General features: G+C 36.5%; 1 protein-coding gene across 1 annotated transcript in view; it reads left to right on the top strand.

Moving 5' to 3' along the window:
- HMCN1 (hemicentin 1) overlaps nt 1–18,887 on the top strand; it is a 463,190-nt gene that overhangs the window by 345,033 nt on the left and 99,270 nt on the right. Inside the window, exons 50-57 of the mRNA XM_030302673.1 lie at nt 2,213–2,386; nt 3,693–3,806; nt 4,907–5,052; nt 8,890–9,040; nt 10,925–11,119; nt 12,651–12,764; nt 16,959–17,146; nt 18,337–18,433. Of these exons, the coding sequence (XP_030158533.1) occupies nt 2,213–2,386; nt 3,693–3,806; nt 4,907–5,052; nt 8,890–9,040; nt 10,925–11,119; nt 12,651–12,764; nt 16,959–17,146; nt 18,337–18,433 (1,179 nt within the window). The remainder of the gene's footprint in view (nt 1–2,212; nt 2,387–3,692; nt 3,807–4,906; nt 5,053–8,889; nt 9,041–10,924; nt 11,120–12,650; nt 12,765–16,958; nt 17,147–18,336; nt 18,434–18,887) is intronic.

The raw sequence follows: 18,887 nt of genomic DNA, 5'->3' as shown, positions 1-18,887 counted from the left end.
AGTGTCAAATGAATAGTATATATAGATAATACATAAAAAATAAACTCCAAAATGTAGAACCCCTTTTACCTTGTAAAGGATTTAGCCCCAGCCCCTGACAGAGCATTGAATAACAGATACATGGATAAGTATGAATGGGAGTTCATGAGCCAGTTGCCTGTTAACGCACCTGTTCTTTCTCACACCCATAAGTGTATGAAAGGCAAATGTTCAGCCCTGGATTTCCTCTCCTGCAGTACATTCACTGCTTCTCTCAGAGCTTTAAGTTCCTGGTGCCTCCCTCCTTTTACCACTGATTCATTTCCCAATATAACTCATGTCCAAATTCTATACTGTGTCCTCTCTGGAAACCCAATTTAATATTCTCTCCAGTTCCTTGCTGTAACTGAAATCTGACTCTTCCCAAGAGACACTAGCTCCCTGGAGATTCTGGCCAATCTCCACTGTCTCCAAGTATCCCAAGTCATACTATCTGATTGTGCCCTCCAATCCTCACTTCCTAGTTACTTACCAGTTTCTTGTCATTCTCCCTCATTCATTGAGGGCTAAGGGATCTGAATCAAAGACTTCTTTTCCACCATCTTCATAAAGATGAGGCTGTTTAGTGTGTACATTTCAACTTCCAGTCTACTCAGCCATAATTCAGTGTCCTTACCCTTTCTTTTCCCAGAGGATGAGGTATCTTCTTGTTCACAGTTACTACCTACACGTATGCCTTTAATTCTGTATCTTCCACCTTACTTGATAAGTTAGCCATTCCCATCACCCACCTTACCTACAGCTTCACCTCCTACTGCCTCCATCACTTCATATTGTAACTATTCCGTGTCTACTGCTTGTCCCATTTTCCCCATGCCATGCTTCATGCTGTTGTGGCAAAGATTATCCTGTTGCTAGATCCAAAAAATATTTTTCAGTCCTTTCTTAATGTCTTAGACATTAGTTATCACTTTTTCCTTGGCAGTGTTCTTCCCTAGTTATCCTTGCACACTTTCTGTTGCTCCTTTTCTCTCTCTTTTATGGACTTTTACATAATCCATCTCTCAAAAATTAGGTCCCTTAGCATTTTGTCTTTCTTCACTGCTTATTTTACTCTAATATTGTCTTCAAATAATAAGCCTAATTCCCATGAGCTTATTTATCATCTCCTATAGACTGGTGTCTTTTTTTAAAAAAAATTTAATGTTTATTTATTTTTGAAAGACAGAGACAGAACTCAGTGGGGGAGGGATAGAGAGAGGGGGGAAACACAGAATCTGAAGCAGGCTCCAGGCTCTGAACTGTCAGCACAGAGCTCGACTCAGAGCTTGAACTCACCACAAGATCATGACCTGAGCCAAAGTCAGATGCTTAACCTACTGAGCCACCCAGGCGCCCCAGACTGGTGTCTTTCTTAACCCATACCTGCAACCCAGATCTTTCTTCCAAGTTTGGATTTCTATGTGCAATTACTTGTTGGACAAGTCTACCTGGAATCCTCATGGGAACTTAAAATTCAAGATATTCAGAACTGAACAAACTGTCTTCCCCTCCTAAATGAGCACATCTTTCCATATTTTATATTTATGTTGCTTCACTGCAGTTTACCTACGTTCCCAAGCAAGAAAACTAGAAGTCATCTTTGATTCAGCTTAGTCACCAAATTCTGTCATCAAGGCACACCAGTTAACTTTCTAAATTTTTTCTTTAGTCCCTCCTTCCTCTTTATGCCTCCCTTTCATTCAGTCTCTCATTATCTTTTACAGAACAAATGTACCTATCTCCATTATCCTTGCTTCCAACATTGATCCCCTTGAATCCATCTTCTATATATTCCCTTCTTGCTCCTCACTATGCTCCCAATATCCTCCTTCTTTCTACTAGTCTCCCTTCTTTCTCTTACTAACCACCACTAATCCTTGAAGACTCACTTTGAAATCTCCTTCAGGAGGGCTTCCATTATGCCATTTCGAAGTTCTCAATCTTTTCATGTAGAATAACAAAAATAATCAATTATTTCTCTGTTAATAAATGGAATTACACAAATAAGTACAGTGAAATTTAGAAATTCACAAATAAGGGTCTACAGCCATACCACCCTGAACAAGCCCAATGTTGTCTGATCTCGATAGCTAAGCAGGGTCGGGCCTGGATAGTACTTGGATGGGAGAAAATTCACAAATAAGGACATTTCTAAACATATTTCTTTCATCACATTTTAAATCTTTTTCAGTATCCCCTACAATTGCTGGTATTGACAGTGATGGTGGCCCTGAAGATGTCACCGTTATCCTTAACAGCCCCACATCTTTGGTCTGTGAAGCTTATTCATATCCTCCAGCCACCATCACCTGGTTTAAGAATGGAACACCTTTAGAATCCAACCGAAATATTCGTATTCTTCCAGGTAATTAGTTTACTTTAGATGCCCAAGATACACTTATGCCATCTGCTATTGTAGAAAAAGAATCATTGGTTAATTTTAATAAAAGTGATTATGACTTAGTTATGCTATTCTATTGCTATTTTAATTTTTAAATTATTTGTATATATCTTGTAACCTAAAGCAAAATTACTTTTTGAAAGGCCAGTAAAATATGTAAATAAAGGGCAAATCAATAAATACCACGATGCTATTAATTGCTAAAATATAATGTGAAATACCAAAAAGAGTAGAAATTCACTTCTTGCTGAATTGAACTTTGAAAGAGAATTAGTATTTAGATTGACAGAGTTTGTTTATTTCTCTTTAATACCTGCCAAAATGTATAAAATTACAAAGAATGGAAAAGTATTATCACTGGTTTTAAGAAATTTAGTTTTATGTGGAAGGGAGATAAGATGTATAAAAGTTAATTAACAACATGAATTCATGAATAATAATGGATTATGAATAGTCATGGAGATTGATAAATGAGATAATGACAGATGTTATAAAAATTTAAAAGATAGAATGGCCACTGTGGGCCAAAGTGGTCAGGAAATGCTTTGTTGCATTTGGAACTTGAACTAACCCTTAAGGAAAAATATAGAATTGTGTTGGCTGGAAATAAGAGATTTCAGATCCATCTGGATGACTGGTGTGGAAATGGTACAAAGTGAGAATGGCACATAGATATACAAAAGGCCTATCTATGCGCAAGTAATAATCTGTAGACACCCCACCTCCCACTTGAGTGGAGGTGTGTGTGTGTGTGTGTGTGGCAGGGAGGAAGGTGGATAGGAGAAAAGGTCAGGAAGGAACATTGGGGTCATGTTTTGAATGCCTGGACTAGTGTTTTAACTTTATACTTTAGTCAATTGAGAACCAATGAAGATTTTTAAGGAGAATGGTACCATAATACAAACCGAGTTTTAGCAAGATCAGTCTCTACTGATAGGCCAAGTAGGTGAGAGGAAGATGACTAAAGCAGAAGACCTATTTATGAAGAGAGTGAAACAAAGACCTTAGCCAAAGTGTGTACAGGGGCATGGGAGGGTCAGGATGAGCATGAGAGTCATTACCACAGAGGATCACCGAGGACTTACTGACTCCTCACCCACTATGCAGTGCCCATGTATATTGTAGTTTGTCCTGTGTCACATGTCTGTTACAGAATTGGCACATAGAAGAAGAAATATGTTAATTGTGAGAACTAAAACCCCTGATAGTTTGTGCATATTCTGTTGCCACTGTGACTTCAGAGGTTCTTTGGTGTTCCATGCTTTTTCAGGAGGTAGGACTCTGCAGATCCTAAATGCACAGGAGGACAATGCTGGAAGATACTCTTGTATAGCCACTAATGAAGCAGGGGAAATGATAAAGCACTATGAAGTGAAGGTCTACAGTAAGTCCTGAAAAAACACTACATTTCATATTTTCCTCAAGTTTTCTAACTTTTTCGATACTGTTTTTTATTATGGGTTCATAATTATTTATACTCATCATTAAAGCTTGTTGTCTATGCAGTTTCCTTCATTAAGATGGAAGTTGAATTAACATTGTACCCATGACCTTAATTGCTTAAAGATATGAAGAGCCCATTCAGTCTGCTCACTAACCTCTTGTTGGAGAACTTTTCAGTGGTACTTCCTTATGTTTCTGTTTTTCCTTCTGAAAACCCTCTGGGCTGAGTTATAGTACTTTCATACACAAAATTGTTATTTAAATACACACACACACACACACACACACACACACACACATTCTAATCAATAGCTTAAGATGAGTTTATCAATGACTTTGGGCTGATCCACTGTACTTTGACCTGTACATAAAAAGCAAATCAAATCCTGGGGCACCTGGGTGGCTCAGTCAGTTAAGCATCTGACTTTGGCTCAGGTCATGATCTCATGGTTTGTGAGTTCAAGCCCTGCATTGGGCTCTGTGCTGACAGCTCAGAGCCTGCTTTAGATTCTCTGTCTCCTTATCTCTCTGCTCCCTCCCCAAATTGGACTCTGTCTCTCAAAAACAAATAAACACTAAAAAAAATAAAAAAAGACAGCAAATCCTACCATTAACAGGGCCTACATTTCAGGATTTTGGTTTTGTTTTTGTTTTTAAAAAGGAAGAGAATCTTTCTGATTGTCTTTTATTCTTTGAATCAGCTCCTTTAATGACTGACAAAATACATTTTATGGGTCATGCTTGGACTGTGTCTGGGGACCTGGAAAAATGAAAGTAATGGTTCTGTGAAGCAATGGTTCTAATTAGACTCATTGGCAGTATTCAAATGAAAGGAAGAAGATATTTTCCTTCACATTTCCTTCACATCTGAATGCTACCATTTCATAAGATGCACTCTTGGGTCCATGGGGGAAGATGAGCATAGCAAATGCCTCAATTATTTCCTTGTTTTCTTAAGTAATTGTCGGTGTAATTTCCATGATAGTCCATGTATATAAAAGAACCAGTGCTTACTCTAAGAATATTCATTTTTTCATGCAGTTCCACCCATCATCAATAAAGGGGACCTACTTGGGCCAGGTCTTTCCCCTAAAGAAGTGAAGATCAAAGTAAACAATACGCTGACTTTGGAATGTGAAGCTTACGCGATTCCGTCTGCCTCTCTCAGCTGGTACAAGGATGGACAGGCCAGTCACACATTTTTTTTTTCCTTTGCGAATAGTTTCTTAAAAACAAAAAATGACCAATTAAGTTTAAAAAAAAAAAAAAGGGAAAAAACAGGCACCAGTAACTCAGAGAATCAGTGTCACCTTATAACCAGCACAATCCCATGCACCCAGAATATAAAACTGTTAAGAAATTGAACCATTTCAACAATCTTAGCACTGTTCCATCACAGGAAAGTTTGAAGGATTGTTTTTGTGGACATTAGCAGTCATCTATAAAACTCCAGCCACTTTCCCACTGAGGAACAGTTTTTGTGTTCTGTGGCTTTACAGCGTAAGCAAACTTTGTAGAGAAGAAACAGAACAGTGCTAAGCCAAATTAAAATGATATAACAAGGGTACTAAGTTTATTCAGAGTTTTCCCTGAAGACCTTTAATTCTTTTACAAAAGGTAACCTGTTTTACATTATAAGAGGAAGAAAAATAGCTAACTGTGATGATTAAGTGCCCAATTCAGTTAACTAGGGGCAATGAGAAACTATAAATAATGACACTTCCTTCCATTATGTGATCTGACTTTCAGACTATACATCCTCATTTCTCATTCAACTTCTTTTCTTCCATGCATGTTTTAAAGATAAATGTGCTAGTGTTTTGACACCAAAATAGACTCTTTTTTTGGCTGTTGTTAACACTGTGCTTAATAGAGATGTGGCATAACTAAGCTGCTGTTTGTCCTGTTATACACATAATCAACCAAATGGTCAGTTAAATTCCAGCTGTAGAAGTTCAAGTCAGAGTTATGATTTAAGATGCAGACAGATATAGCTTTTTTTTTTCAGATCACAGAGATTTTGCAATACTGGCAGCGAGAAAAAAAAATTGTCTCTTATAAAGTAAGCAGCTTCATCTGGAAGCCGTTGGAGAGGAAAAATATGGAATTCCCACCATGTTCTGTTTATAGTGTCTTTTCTGACTGCAAGTACACTTCATGGTACAATATCAATTCTAGATGAGTTTGCTTGGAAACAATTCCTTTCTCCTTTGAAATCTTATTATTTTGTTTTTAATTTTATCTAGAACCTTTTTATTTTTTTTAGTTACAACGCATGCACACACATACACACACAAACACATACCCATGTAAACATTGACTAAAGACTAGAATCGTGCCAGGAATGAGGCATTTTCGTTTCTTTAAATATCATAATGAATGGTTAATTTACAGTTCCAAATCCAGACTCTGAAATTGATCCAGTTATGATGCTTTAGTTAAACTGCTAAATTTTTCAGGGTTTACCATTGGTTCTCTAAAATGTGTGCCCCCCAAAATACTAGTTTTTGTTTTCCATATCCTTTCTTCTTTCATTCTTCAGATAAGCAGCACTACTTCAATAAAACAGCACTTTTGAGAAAATACACCAAACACATCGGTCATGTTAGCCACAATAAGTTTTAATAGAATCTTTGAGTTATTTATTCATGCCTTAAAGGGTTTTTTAGCATAGAAAATTTAAATTCTATTATTTTTATTTAAGTGATATAATGTTAATAATGATTTAGTTCCCAAATTATTTATTGAGCGCATACTATTTCCTGGGCACGATTTAGATTCAGGGGATACAGCTATGAAGGAAACAGACAAAAGTCTCTCCTCGTGTGAAGTTTGGGGAGACAAACACTAAATAAACAAACCAGTGCAGCATATAATGTGCCAGATGGGGTAAATGTTATGGAGAAAATTCAGTCAGGAAGAAGAATAGTAAATATTCTTATTTATGTAGGGAAGACCTCACTGATAAGGTGATATTTGAGCAGAAACTCAAAGAAAATGCAGGAAGCAGACATAAAATACCTGAGGGGAAGATATTCTAAAGTAGATAGAATAGCAAGGACAAACATCCTGAGGCATTTTGGCTGAAGTGCAGTGATCCATGGGAGCACAGCAGTTGTGAGCAAAAGATTAATGGGGAGACAGATCATACTGCCTTGTAGACCAGTTGGCTTTTATTCTGGTAGGAAGTTACTGGAAAATTTTGAACACAAGAGCAATATGATCTGACTTAAGGTTTTAAAAGGGTTACATTGGCTTATATTGAGAGAAGATAGAAAGAGTGGTCCAGAGGGGAGATGGTGATTACTTGGACAAAGGTGGTAGCAGGATGTGAGGGAAAACTGTAAAACAAAGATGAGTCCAAGATTTTGCATAAGATCAATAGGAGAGCGAGTTTAGATAGATAAGAGGTCTGAGGATTAAGCCTCAGGGACTCCAACATTTAGAGGTTGTGGGGCAGAGAGTGAAGTCCCCCAAAAGATAGGAGGGGGGGAAAGTTTTTCAAAATGAACACAAATTAAATAAAAACTGAGAGAACTGACCAGTAAATTTAGCAACATGGATGTCATTGGTGATTCTGACCATGTCATTTTGGTCAAGTGGAGACTGTAAAAGTCTTATTGGAATAGATTCAAGAAAAGATGCATAGAAATGGAGACAGCATATGTAGAAAACATTTTAAAGTCATTGGCTATAAAGGGGAGTAGAAAAATGTGGAGTTAGGCTACATTATAAAGAGATTTTTTTTAATGGGGAAAATTCTAGTATGTTGTATGCAGATTGAAATCATCCAGTGGAAAGAAATCATTTGATGATGATGCAGGTGACAGAGGACATAGTTGTTGGAGAGGTGTCTTTGAATAGACCACAGGATGCTCAGAATGGACAGACCAGTGTTAACCAAGGTTAGACTTTTACCAGGGAAATAAAATAAAGGGAAAAAAGGCAAAAGGAGTTGAGGGCTTATGCAAGGAGCGATTGTCATAATAGACCTTCACCAGGTCAGGAAAAGAGTGAGTGGCAGTGAAAAGAGGTCTGTGGAGTGTGAGTCTTCCCTTGGGACCAAGAATTTATTGGAGTTGGGATGCTAGAGGAAGTAAGTTAGGAAGTTAGGAGGTAGTGGTCAGAGAGTGAGAACTTGAAAGTGAGATTATAAAGAGATGTGGTTACTGGTAATTACAAGGGTGAGTATGACTGGTTGAGTGGCTGAGAGAGGACTGGGGACAAAAAATTAAAGGAGAGGAGGTCAGGGAGCTGAGAGCACACAGCATTGATAACTGTCTATGTGGGTGTTGAAATCACCAAGAATTACGAGAAAAGTATCATTAGAAAGAATGACAGTGAGCCAGGAGCTAAAGCCTTGAAGGAATAAGAGGGAACTTAGTGTAAATGAAAATGTTTAGAAGGCAAGAAATGTTCTATTAAGTGTAGGTGATGTTATTAATAAAACACTGTAATATAAATATCTGTAAGTTAGTTTGCCATATAAGTATAGTAATACTTTGAATCAAACACTGTAACATAAATATCTCTAGGTTACAAATTTCCATTTATGAAGTAATAATGTTTCTGAATGACCAATAAGTGATATTTAGATCAAATGAGAATATTCATGCCCCCAATCTTTCATTTAAAAACTCTGAAATTTTCTACAGAATTATAGTAAAAGATATGCTTTTTTAGTACAGTGTGGAATCAGCTGATAAATAATTTTTTCCAACATGGATAAATAGATATGGTATGTAAAAATGTTTTTTTATCATACAATAGATTTGATATATAAATGTGCCACCCGGTAATAACCGGGCACAGATGTAAAGTATATGAGCAATATTTTCAACAAATAAAAATGTGATTACTCAAGAAGTTTAATTAAAGTAAATTAATTAAATTATTGTTATCGCGAGTATTTCAAATGTAATTTATTTTTATTTATTAAAGAATCCTAAAAAGTATCAGCTGTATGGTCTCTTAGAGGATTTATTAGAATACTTCATGGTAACATTATTATAATTGAATCACAGCCTCTTAAATCAGATGATCATGTTACGATTGCTGCAAATGGACACACACTTCAAATAAAGGAGGCTCAAATATCAGATACTGGACGCTATACTTGTGTAGCATCTAACATTGCAGGTGAAGATGAACTGGATTTTGATGTGAATATACAAGGTAATGATAAGATGCTTATTGTGTATAATTTAACTTATATGATCTATCAAAGCAATGAAAAAGAGATTCGACTTATTTTATTTTACTTTTTTTAAATATAATTTATTGTCAAATTGGCTTACAGATAACACCCAGTGCTCACTGGTTTATTTTAAATACGTATCTTTCTGTTGACAATAAAAAAAAATTCATTATTGAACACTGGAACTTGAGAAATTGAGGAAGAAATAGTACATTATTCAGGGTTACTTCTATTATTTTTATGTTTCCTTCTGGTATCTTTTTGTAAGGTATACTTCATTTATAAATTAGGGTCACATGATACAGACTTTTCTATTACATGGGCTTTCCCCTAATATTTTTTTCATGAAGGTTTTGTTTGATAGCATTTACATGGAAGGCAAGAAAGTAGTAAAGTATGGAATTTTAAATGGTCAGACTTGAAATTGAATGATGATTTAGGCTCTTACAAACTTTTTGACTTGGGCAAGTTACATAAATATTTTAAGCCTTGGTTTCCATGTTTTGAAATTAATGCCTTAATTTAAAAGGGCTCCTGGGTGGCTCAGTCATTTTAGAGTTCAACTCTTGATTTTGGCTCAGGTCATGATCTCACAGTTGGTGGGTTCGAGCCCTGTGTCAGGCTCCACACAGTCCTAAATAACATAAAATATGTAAAAGTTTCAGGCGCTAGGGTGGCTCAGTCAGTTAAGCAACCAACCCTTGATTTCGGCTCAGGTGATGATCCCACTGTCCTGGGATCGAGCCCCATGTTGGCTCCACACTGAGCATGGATCCTACTTAAGATTCTCTCTCTCTCTCTCTCTCTCTCTCTCTCTCTCTCTCTCTCTCTCCCTCTCTCCCTCCCTCTCCCTCTTCCTCTCCCTCTCTCTCCCTCTCTCCCCCCCTCTCTCCCCCCCTCTCTCCCTCTTCCTCTCCCTCTCTTCCTCTGCCCCTCCCCTACTTGCATGCGAGCGTACACACTCTTTCTCTCTCTAAAATAAATAATAAAATAAAAAAGTATGTAAAACTCTTAGAAAAACGTTTAAGAAGTGGTACCTGCTATAGTTGTTGATATTGTTACTTTTGTGCTTTTATATATGCTTTTTATAACATGCTCTTTAATAATGTACCCATTTTATCAGTTGAGTATTAAAATATGCATTTAACTACACTTCTATTGTTGAATGTCTAGGTTGTTTCCAAGTTTTCACTACTCATGTGATGCTTCACTGAACATCTTTATACATAAAACTTTTGGACATCTGTGGTTTTTCATAAGTTACTAATAGTGGAAATTTTAGGTCAAGTGTTGTACACTTTTTTAATACTTTTGATGTGCAGGAAAATTGCCTTCTAGAAAGTTCATGCTTGTCCCTCAGAAATGTTTGAGAATATCCTATTATTTTTGCTAATGCAGTTATTAATCCTGATTGCATAACTTCTTTAGTCTTCTTAGACAAATCATTGGCAAATGATCTCTGTTGAGCTGGAATTTTTTTAATGGTTCCTCAAAATTTAGTTTTTCCCACTCTGATCATATTCCTAGCCATGCATATTATGGCATATCTTCCCTGAAAATAGGCCTCTTCATCTTCTAAGACCTTTAACAGGGAGAGCAAAGCATGAGCATGGCATTTTGAGCCCCATATTTCTTGTTCTTCCACGTGAAAACCAACTCTGACTCCTGTCTACTACATTTTTTGGCTCAGGACTCGAGTTGGTAGGTGTGTAAGTACTGGAAAATATTTTCGCATTGTCTAATTTATTACATTTACAGGCAAGAAAATGCCTGTAATACAGGCCTGAAAATACAGGCAAGATCTTTGTTTAATTAACCCAAGCATTCACATGTGTCTAACATGTCGTGTCTTTCCTCCATAGTTCCTCCAAGTTTTCAGAAACTCTGGGAAATAGGAAATATGCTGGATGCTGGCAGGAGTGGTGAAGCCAAGGATGTGATCATCAACAATCCCATTTCCCTTTACTGTGAAACAAATGCTGCTCCTCCCCCAACACTGACATGGTACAAAGATGGCCGCCCTCTGACCTCCAACGATAGAGTGTTGATTCTACCAGGTAATGATGGCTATGAACCGAGTGAAACGTGGGGTCTTTGCCAAGTGTGTTTCTCCTTATTTATTAGTTCAGTTGAGTTGATCAGCTTTCTGGCCATGTAACCGACACAAGCTGCCAAATGCCCCTCGTATCTGTGAACCTTCAAGCTAAGAGTGTAGGCTGAGAATTTGACAATGGGCTGGCATACCTTAGGTTATTTTCAGATCTGCTACAGGATCATTCTATCAACTTAAGAAGTTCTTTGGCTTCCTTCACACTCCATGTCTCTAATGGTGTGATGAGATCATCAGTTCAGTTTCTACACATTATTAATGATAAATTCTAAAATCTGCTTGCAAATAGTTGCTATTCACTTTATTAAATGCATTTTTCATAAATCAATAGTTATGATTATTAATTTCAAATATTTTAGTTATTGCATGGTTTATTGATGGAAAAGAAGGTGTTTAAATTGTTGTGGAATTAATAACCTTTTCAAGGCTTCTCTTTTAACAAACATTCAAAGAAGCTTGTCAAAATTTACCAAATTGTACACTTAAGGTCAGTGTAGTCCATGGCCTGTAAACTTGATTTCAATGAAATAAAAGACTGTCTTGAAAAAATTTTTAAAAGGGTGACTAAATACAAATGTTAGCTAAATGTTGTGATACATGATCTGAAATTGGATGTAGGCTTGGAGGAAATTTTTTATAAAAGATTGTAACAATAATGAAATTTCAATACGAACTGTGAGTTCAATAGTAGTTTTGTGTTGATTTTAAATCTCCTTATTTTGATCACTGTACTATGATTATATAAGGGATCATTCTTGTTCTTATGAAATACAGATTTATGAATATTTAGGGGGAAAAGGGCACCATGTTTCCAACTTACTCTCAAATGGTTCAGAAAAAAGACTGTATGTATGTATGTATGTATGTATAAATAAATAAATAAATAAATAAATAAATAAATAAATAAATAAAATATATAGAGAGAACTAAAATAACTGGAATGAAATATAAATGGTAAACATAGGTAAAAATTTGTTACACAATTATTGAAACTTTGAGTTTGAAAATATATCTGTGAAATGTTTTAAAAATATGCACTTATTCTTTTAAATCTGTATGTATTATAATATACTTTATAACTTTTGCATCACTGGCTCTTACTTTCTCAAACCTGTACCTGCCTCAAACATTGTAAACTTCTTTTACATATGTTCAAAACTGTAAAATTAAGAAGTCACTACATAATAACATTCCACATGGAATATGATGAGACAGAGAGAGCAACATTACCCTCTTGGGAAGAAATAACACGAGCTATTTGTCTCTCAGGAGATGTGATTCATATATTGGATCACTTATCAATAATGCAGTGTTTGTTATAAAAATGGTATGTCAGATTAAAACTGAACCATTAGATGAAATAAGAACCTTGAAAGAAAATGTAAGGAAGTCATTAGACCTGAAAAACTGCATCTCTGTTTATGACCAGTGTTCACTCTAGGATTTAGAGAAGTAAATATATTGGGATCTGTTTTCAGGTGGGCGAGTGTTGCAGATTCCCCGAGCTAAAGTAGAAGATGCAGGGAGATATACATGTGTGGCTGTGAATGAGGCCGGAGAAGATTCCCTTCAGTATGACGTTCGTGTACTCTGTGAGTCTTTGTTTGTTGTGTGTTCTTTCACTCAAAAAAATTTTTGGAGGAACTAATGTTTGCACGATGTTGCACTGAGCACTTTAAAGACTGTAAAGATAATCAGAAAGTGATAGTGCTACTGAGGAATTAATTATCTTATACAAATTGAGAACACATTAGTTAGGACTCCTGAAGTGTCAGGTAACAAACTGGCTTCAACTAAAAAGAAGAGAATTCATTGACTCAGAAGGCGAAAGAGTCCCAGGGTAGATCTGACTTACATCATAACTGATTTCTGTGGCTCAAAAGAGGTCAAGCAGATTTAACCTTCCTCTTTCTCTCGGTTTTGTTTTTTTCTACTAGCATCACTCTCCGGGGGGGAGGGGATCCCCCAGATTGACAAGTTGGCCCCCAGGAGCTCTACTCTTACAACTTTCTAATTTCACATCCAAATGAAAGCCTTTCTTAGTATTTACAACTGAAGTCCTAGAATTGGATTTTCATGGCTTTAATTGGCCAAGCATGAATCACATTTCTACCTCTGAATCAATCATAGCAGCTAAGCGGGCTGTTTAAGGCCTAGTTTATGTGCCTATCCTTAGACTGCAGTGATCTCCATCTGAATGCATGAACTGAGAATGGAAGAAGTATTGTACCTTGAAGAGAAAAGAGAGGTGATGTCACTAGAAGCAGAAATAAGTAGTTGCTTCCATTAGAAGAGACTGCTCTAGAGAGGTGGCAGTGGGAATGTACAGGACGCCATCAGCATGAAAGAGTTTAGATTTTATTCTGAGTGATTAAGAAAATGGTGGCAAGAATAATAAAAATAAAAGATGTAGGAAAACAACATTATTTGGGAAGAAGGAAGTCAATTATGTTTTGGACATGTTGAATTTGGCATGTTACAAGATAAAGATACCTAGGTATAATATTGAAAGGGTCGTTGGAAATAAGAAACTTCAGCACAGAGAGAGACTGAACTAAGAATGTAGATTTGATAGTTATCCACAAACAGGTGACATTCAAAGGCATGAGATTTCCAACAGCAAGGCTTATAGATAGAGTAGGAGAAGATGAAAAGAAGTTTGTGGTGGGATTGTTAACAAGTAGGGAAAAGGAAAAGGAAAACAGAGTTAGAGAAGAAACAATCTGAGAAGTTCATGAAAAGCAGTAAACTACATACTATTCTATCACAGCATCCAAGGCATGGAAATGGTTATCAAGAAATGGATCTAGTATTGACCGCTAAAGCAAATTTAAGAAAAGTAAAACTGAAAAAGTCCATTTAGCTTTAAAACTAAGAAAACATTGATATGATTCAAAAGATTGATTTAGATACTGTGGTATGGTACAAAGAAAGCCACAGGACAAAAGGATTAATCTTGAGCAACTAATCAGAAAGAAAACAAATATAGAGTACTATTAAGACATTTTGCAGAGGATGGAAGAAATGGAGTAGAATTTTAGGACAAACAGCTTGTTTGAGAAAACATATTTAAGAAAGATTTGAGCTTGCTTATAGACCACAGAAGGTGATCCAACAGAATGGGACAAATTAAAATTTCAAGCGTGTGTGTGGATGGGGGAGGGTGGTGTGCAGGAATTGATGGACCAAGACCCTAGAACAGGTGAAAAATTCAATCTAGGAACCAAGAGGGGTTAATTAGTCTTTCGTGGTAATGAATTGCCATTCATTGGAATGGTTAGGAGAGAAATGGGGAAATGCATATCAAATGTCTTTAGTCCTTTTCATTAAGTATGAGAGCAAGAAAAACAGTGGCAGGGATGTTTGGGTCTGCAGAAAACAGAGAAGTTTAGTAATTACCACCATAGAGGATGTGATAGACAGTCAACTGTTGAAATTAGAGCCATGTGGCTCAGTTATTCCTTTCTGCAGCCACCCTTCCTTCCACAGCATCCCCAGTAACCTGGAGGTAGAGGTAAAATAATAATAATAATAATAATAATAATAATAATAATAATAATAATTAGTGTGCTCTATCTGGGTGGGGCGGGGTTGTGCCACAAGGTAAACAGGTATATATTGTGGAAGCACTGGAGGGCGGAAACTAGTGAGACAGAGCACCACCAAAATGACCCCTATGAGGTCTGGGCAGGGCAAGAGGGAAAATGATGGAATTTAGCTGATGGGTTGATTATTAGTGAGGAAAGATTAGAAAGGCTAGAGTTTTCAGTGCAAACAAAGAGCAGCTTAGGAAGGAAGCCTGAAAAGAGGTGGAAGAAAGAACACTAGAGTTCCAAATTCATATATTTGACAAGTATCTGTTCATTGCTCAATTATGTGCCAGGCACTAAGGACATAGTAGTGAATATCCTAGACATTGGTCCTTCTTCAGGGAGCTTATAACTTGCAAAGGGAAGAGGTGTTAATATTGAGTGGTCCAAGGTATGGCTGTCTAGGACTGGCTGACGTGGTGTAGAGATGAACTAATTAGGGTTGGATGGGTCATCAAGATAGACCTTAAAGTCTATGAGATAGTGGTAAGAAAAAAAAGAAAATCAGTACTAACGTCACCAAGAAGTGTGAAGGAGTATCCTAGACCACATGACTTAATTTGACCTAAGTTTGGAAAGAGTTTAGGGCACAGTGGAAGAATCTGATAAAGAAGCAAGATAATGTGGTATTGGGAAGGACTGGGAGTCAGTTAAATTGAAACGGAACCTGGGGGGTGAGTACTCAAAGGTAGATGTTCATCCCTTCAGGCTATTTTAATTAAGAGGAAGTTGCACAGCATGATGGAGATAAGTTTAGAGAGCTGGAACAAAACAAAAAATAGAAACTGTACTCAAAATTCTGTCTAAATTAGGGATGTTTCACAGTGTTTGAGGCTCACCTTCTATGTGCTACTCCAAGGTTCTCTACTGAGAATGATTCTGAATGGTGTAAGCCAGCTGATGGGTCAACACAGCTGGAGGAGCAGGTCAAAGAAAGAGCTCTGGACCTCTGGGACTTCCAGGACCTCCGGGATCTCCTGATGGTTCAGCCCCAGGCAGAAGTTGAGGAAAACATAGAATCTTTATGTCCCAACGTCCCATTTGTTTAGTTTTCCTGGTATTGGGGTTAGTGACAGGCGCATTTAATCTGAAGTTCAAGTTCAGTTTTTACTAATCTGCAGTTCAAGTTATATTTTATGTTATCTAGAGTATAGTAAAAATTATATAACTTTGAATGTGAAAAATTGCATTTAAAGTAACATTGAAATTCTAATATGTACCTTGTAGCCTTGGTTATTTTCTTTACAGACTTTCAGTTTAGTTTTTGAAAGACCCAAATACCACAGGACTGTATCTACATTAAATATATAGTCTTTACTGATTGCTAAAGTTATGGTACATTATAAGAGAATGAAACAAAATAGCTAAGCTTTCCAAATAAAATAAAATGATTATTCACTTTGAAGATAAATTTTCTACATTTACAACAGCAAGCCAATACATGTGTTTCTAGTTTATGAAACATTTCCATTTTTTAAAATTTTATGGGTAATGTGATTTTTCATAATGGATTAGTCTAACATAAGATAGGTATGCACCTGGATTCTGTGGTATTATTTTAAATGCAAATGAATATATGTAGGAAAATCTAGAATGTGACTCCTCAAACTTCAGTGTACATCAAGATCACCTGAACAAATTTCTTGGCCTCTCTAAAGATGCCCATTGAAGAGGTCTGAGTGGGCCCCCCAAATTTGTCTCTAACCACGCTCCCAGATGATGCTGATACCATGGACACTGAGGCTGCAGAAACACACTTTAAGAAGCCCAGATAATTCCCTTGCAAAATGAAACCAAATCTGTACATTCCAAATACACTTTAAAGATGTAATTGATCTGGCTTGTCTAGGTGACCAGACTTAAATATTCATTCATGCAGATTCTACTTATATGTATGCTTGAAAACCCAGAAGGCATAGTGGAAGGGGCTGAGAGAGAAACAAGGTCAGATAATTTGGAGAAGGATTGGGATTGAGCTAAATGGGAATGAAAATCGTGGAAGAGGTTAGTCCAGGATAGGTAAACCCAAATTCACACCATTTTTATCATCACCCTAAGTTATTGGTGTAAAATGTTTCTTCTTCAACTTTGCTCTTCTGTTATCATGCCATACTTTTGAAAACTGCCACAAAATTAGACTAACTGAGAAAAGACCTTATCTCCTGTCATTATCTTTTTGTTGCAATCATTTATTAGTGCCACCGATTATTAAGGGAGCAAGTAGTGACCTTCCGGAAGAGGTCACCGTGCTGGTGAATAAGAAGACATTGATGGAGTGTTTATCCAGTGGCAGCCCCACACCAAAGAATTCCTGGCAAAAAGATGGACAGCCCTTGCTAGAAAATGGGCATCATAAATTTCTATCTAATGGAAGAATCCTTCAGGTAAAAGTAAAAAAATCTTATTTTTAAAAAGCTGTTTCACTTTGTATTTTATAAGAAGTCTTTTTCACTTTTAAAAGATACTTTTGTTGGTTTGTAAATATTATGTTTATAAAAATAACTAACCATAAGAAGAATGTAAAATAAAATTCTTTATTCTATACTCCCTACCAGAGGGGACCACTATTTTCTTTAAGTTTTTATTTAAATTCCAGTTAGTTAACATACAGGGTGATATTAGTTTGAGGTATATGATTTAGTGATTCAACACTTGTGTACAACACCCAGTGCTCTTCACAACAAGTTCCCTCCTTAATTTGCATCCTCTGTTTAACCCATCCCCCTACCCCTCTCCCCTCTGCTAGCTATCAGTTTGTTCTCTAGAGTTGAGTCTGTTTCTTGGTTTGCCTCTTTCTGTTTTCCCTATGATCATTTGTTTTGTTTCTTCAGTTCCACATGAGTCAAATCATATGGTATTTGTCTTTCAGAGGTGGCCACTATTACACTTTTGTGTGAATTCTTACAAAAATTGTCTGTACTTTTGACATATGCACACCCCTAAATTTACTACAACACGGACCTTGTGATAAAAACCACATTATAAGTAAATTATTATAATCCTTTCTGTAGTCTATTTCTGATGATAAAATCCCAGGTGGTGTAAGGTTCCCTGTAGATCAACACTTCCCCTGTGTTAGTAAAGAATTGGTAATAAATAATGAAAACCACATAAATATCCCAAATTGCTGTTCACTAATGGCCATGTGTATATTTTTCTTGGGTGCCTTGGTGGCTCAGTTGGTTAAGCATCCAACTTAGGCTCAGGTCATGATCTCGCGGTTCATGGGCTCAAGCCCTGCGTCCGGCTCTATGCTGACAGCTTGGAACCTGGAGCCTGTTTCAGATTCTGTGTCTTCCTCTCTCTCTGCCCCTCCACACCCCCACCTCTCAAAAATAAATAAACATTAATTCTTTTAATTTGCCTTTTCTGATTGGAAATCTTTGTAAATAAATATTTGATTGACCTAATAAAAGCTGGCATCAGCACTATTATGCACAAAAATTTCTTTTTCTTGTGCTCATCTGGTATTAATCAGAAAAGGTATGTGATATTTATTCAGAAACATAATGATGAATATGAAAAGTTGCTTTATTAAAAGTTTCAGTTGAAATGTCTTCATCTTTTTCCTTAGATTCTGAACACTCAAATAACAGATATCGGCAGGTATGTGTGTATTGCTGAGAACAGAGCTGGGAGTGCCAAACAATATTTTAACCTCAATGTTCACGGTAAGAGCTCAGTTCCAATAACGTTTCTTAGCATACGCTGGAAAAAGCACGAAAACTGTGTTTTGGATTATGTGGACTTCTTTTGTATTTTTCACTTGAACAATGTGTGGAGTCTGCATGTATTCAATCTCCTATGTTCTTCCCATCACAACCAGTAGGATTATAAAGTACAAATCTTCTAGGAAGCCTGTTATTATACTATTTCAGTCCCTTAGGATAAACTAGTTACTTTGAAAGTGAAAAAGAATCAAAATTTGAAATTCCCCCAAATTTTATGTTTTTATGAAGTTAGACCCAAATATAGCTCTTCTACTTATAAAAATTTACCCACTAACCCTGATCGGAACCAGTTTCTGTCCTCAAAAGTAGAATTCATGTTGAGTTACATCCTCTAGTACCATTAGGTATACTCCCTGGAAAAGAAAAAGTCATTTGCGTAGTTAAATAATTCTCA

The sequence above is a fragment of the Lynx canadensis genome, chromosome F1, assembly GCF_007474595.2.
Source record: "Lynx canadensis isolate LIC74 chromosome F1, mLynCan4.pri.v2, whole genome shotgun sequence".
Taxonomy (NCBI): Eukaryota; Metazoa; Chordata; class Mammalia; order Carnivora; family Felidae; genus Lynx; species Lynx canadensis.
The sequence above is the reverse complement of the archived record's forward strand: the minus strand, read 5'-3'. Positions and strand labels throughout refer to the sequence as shown.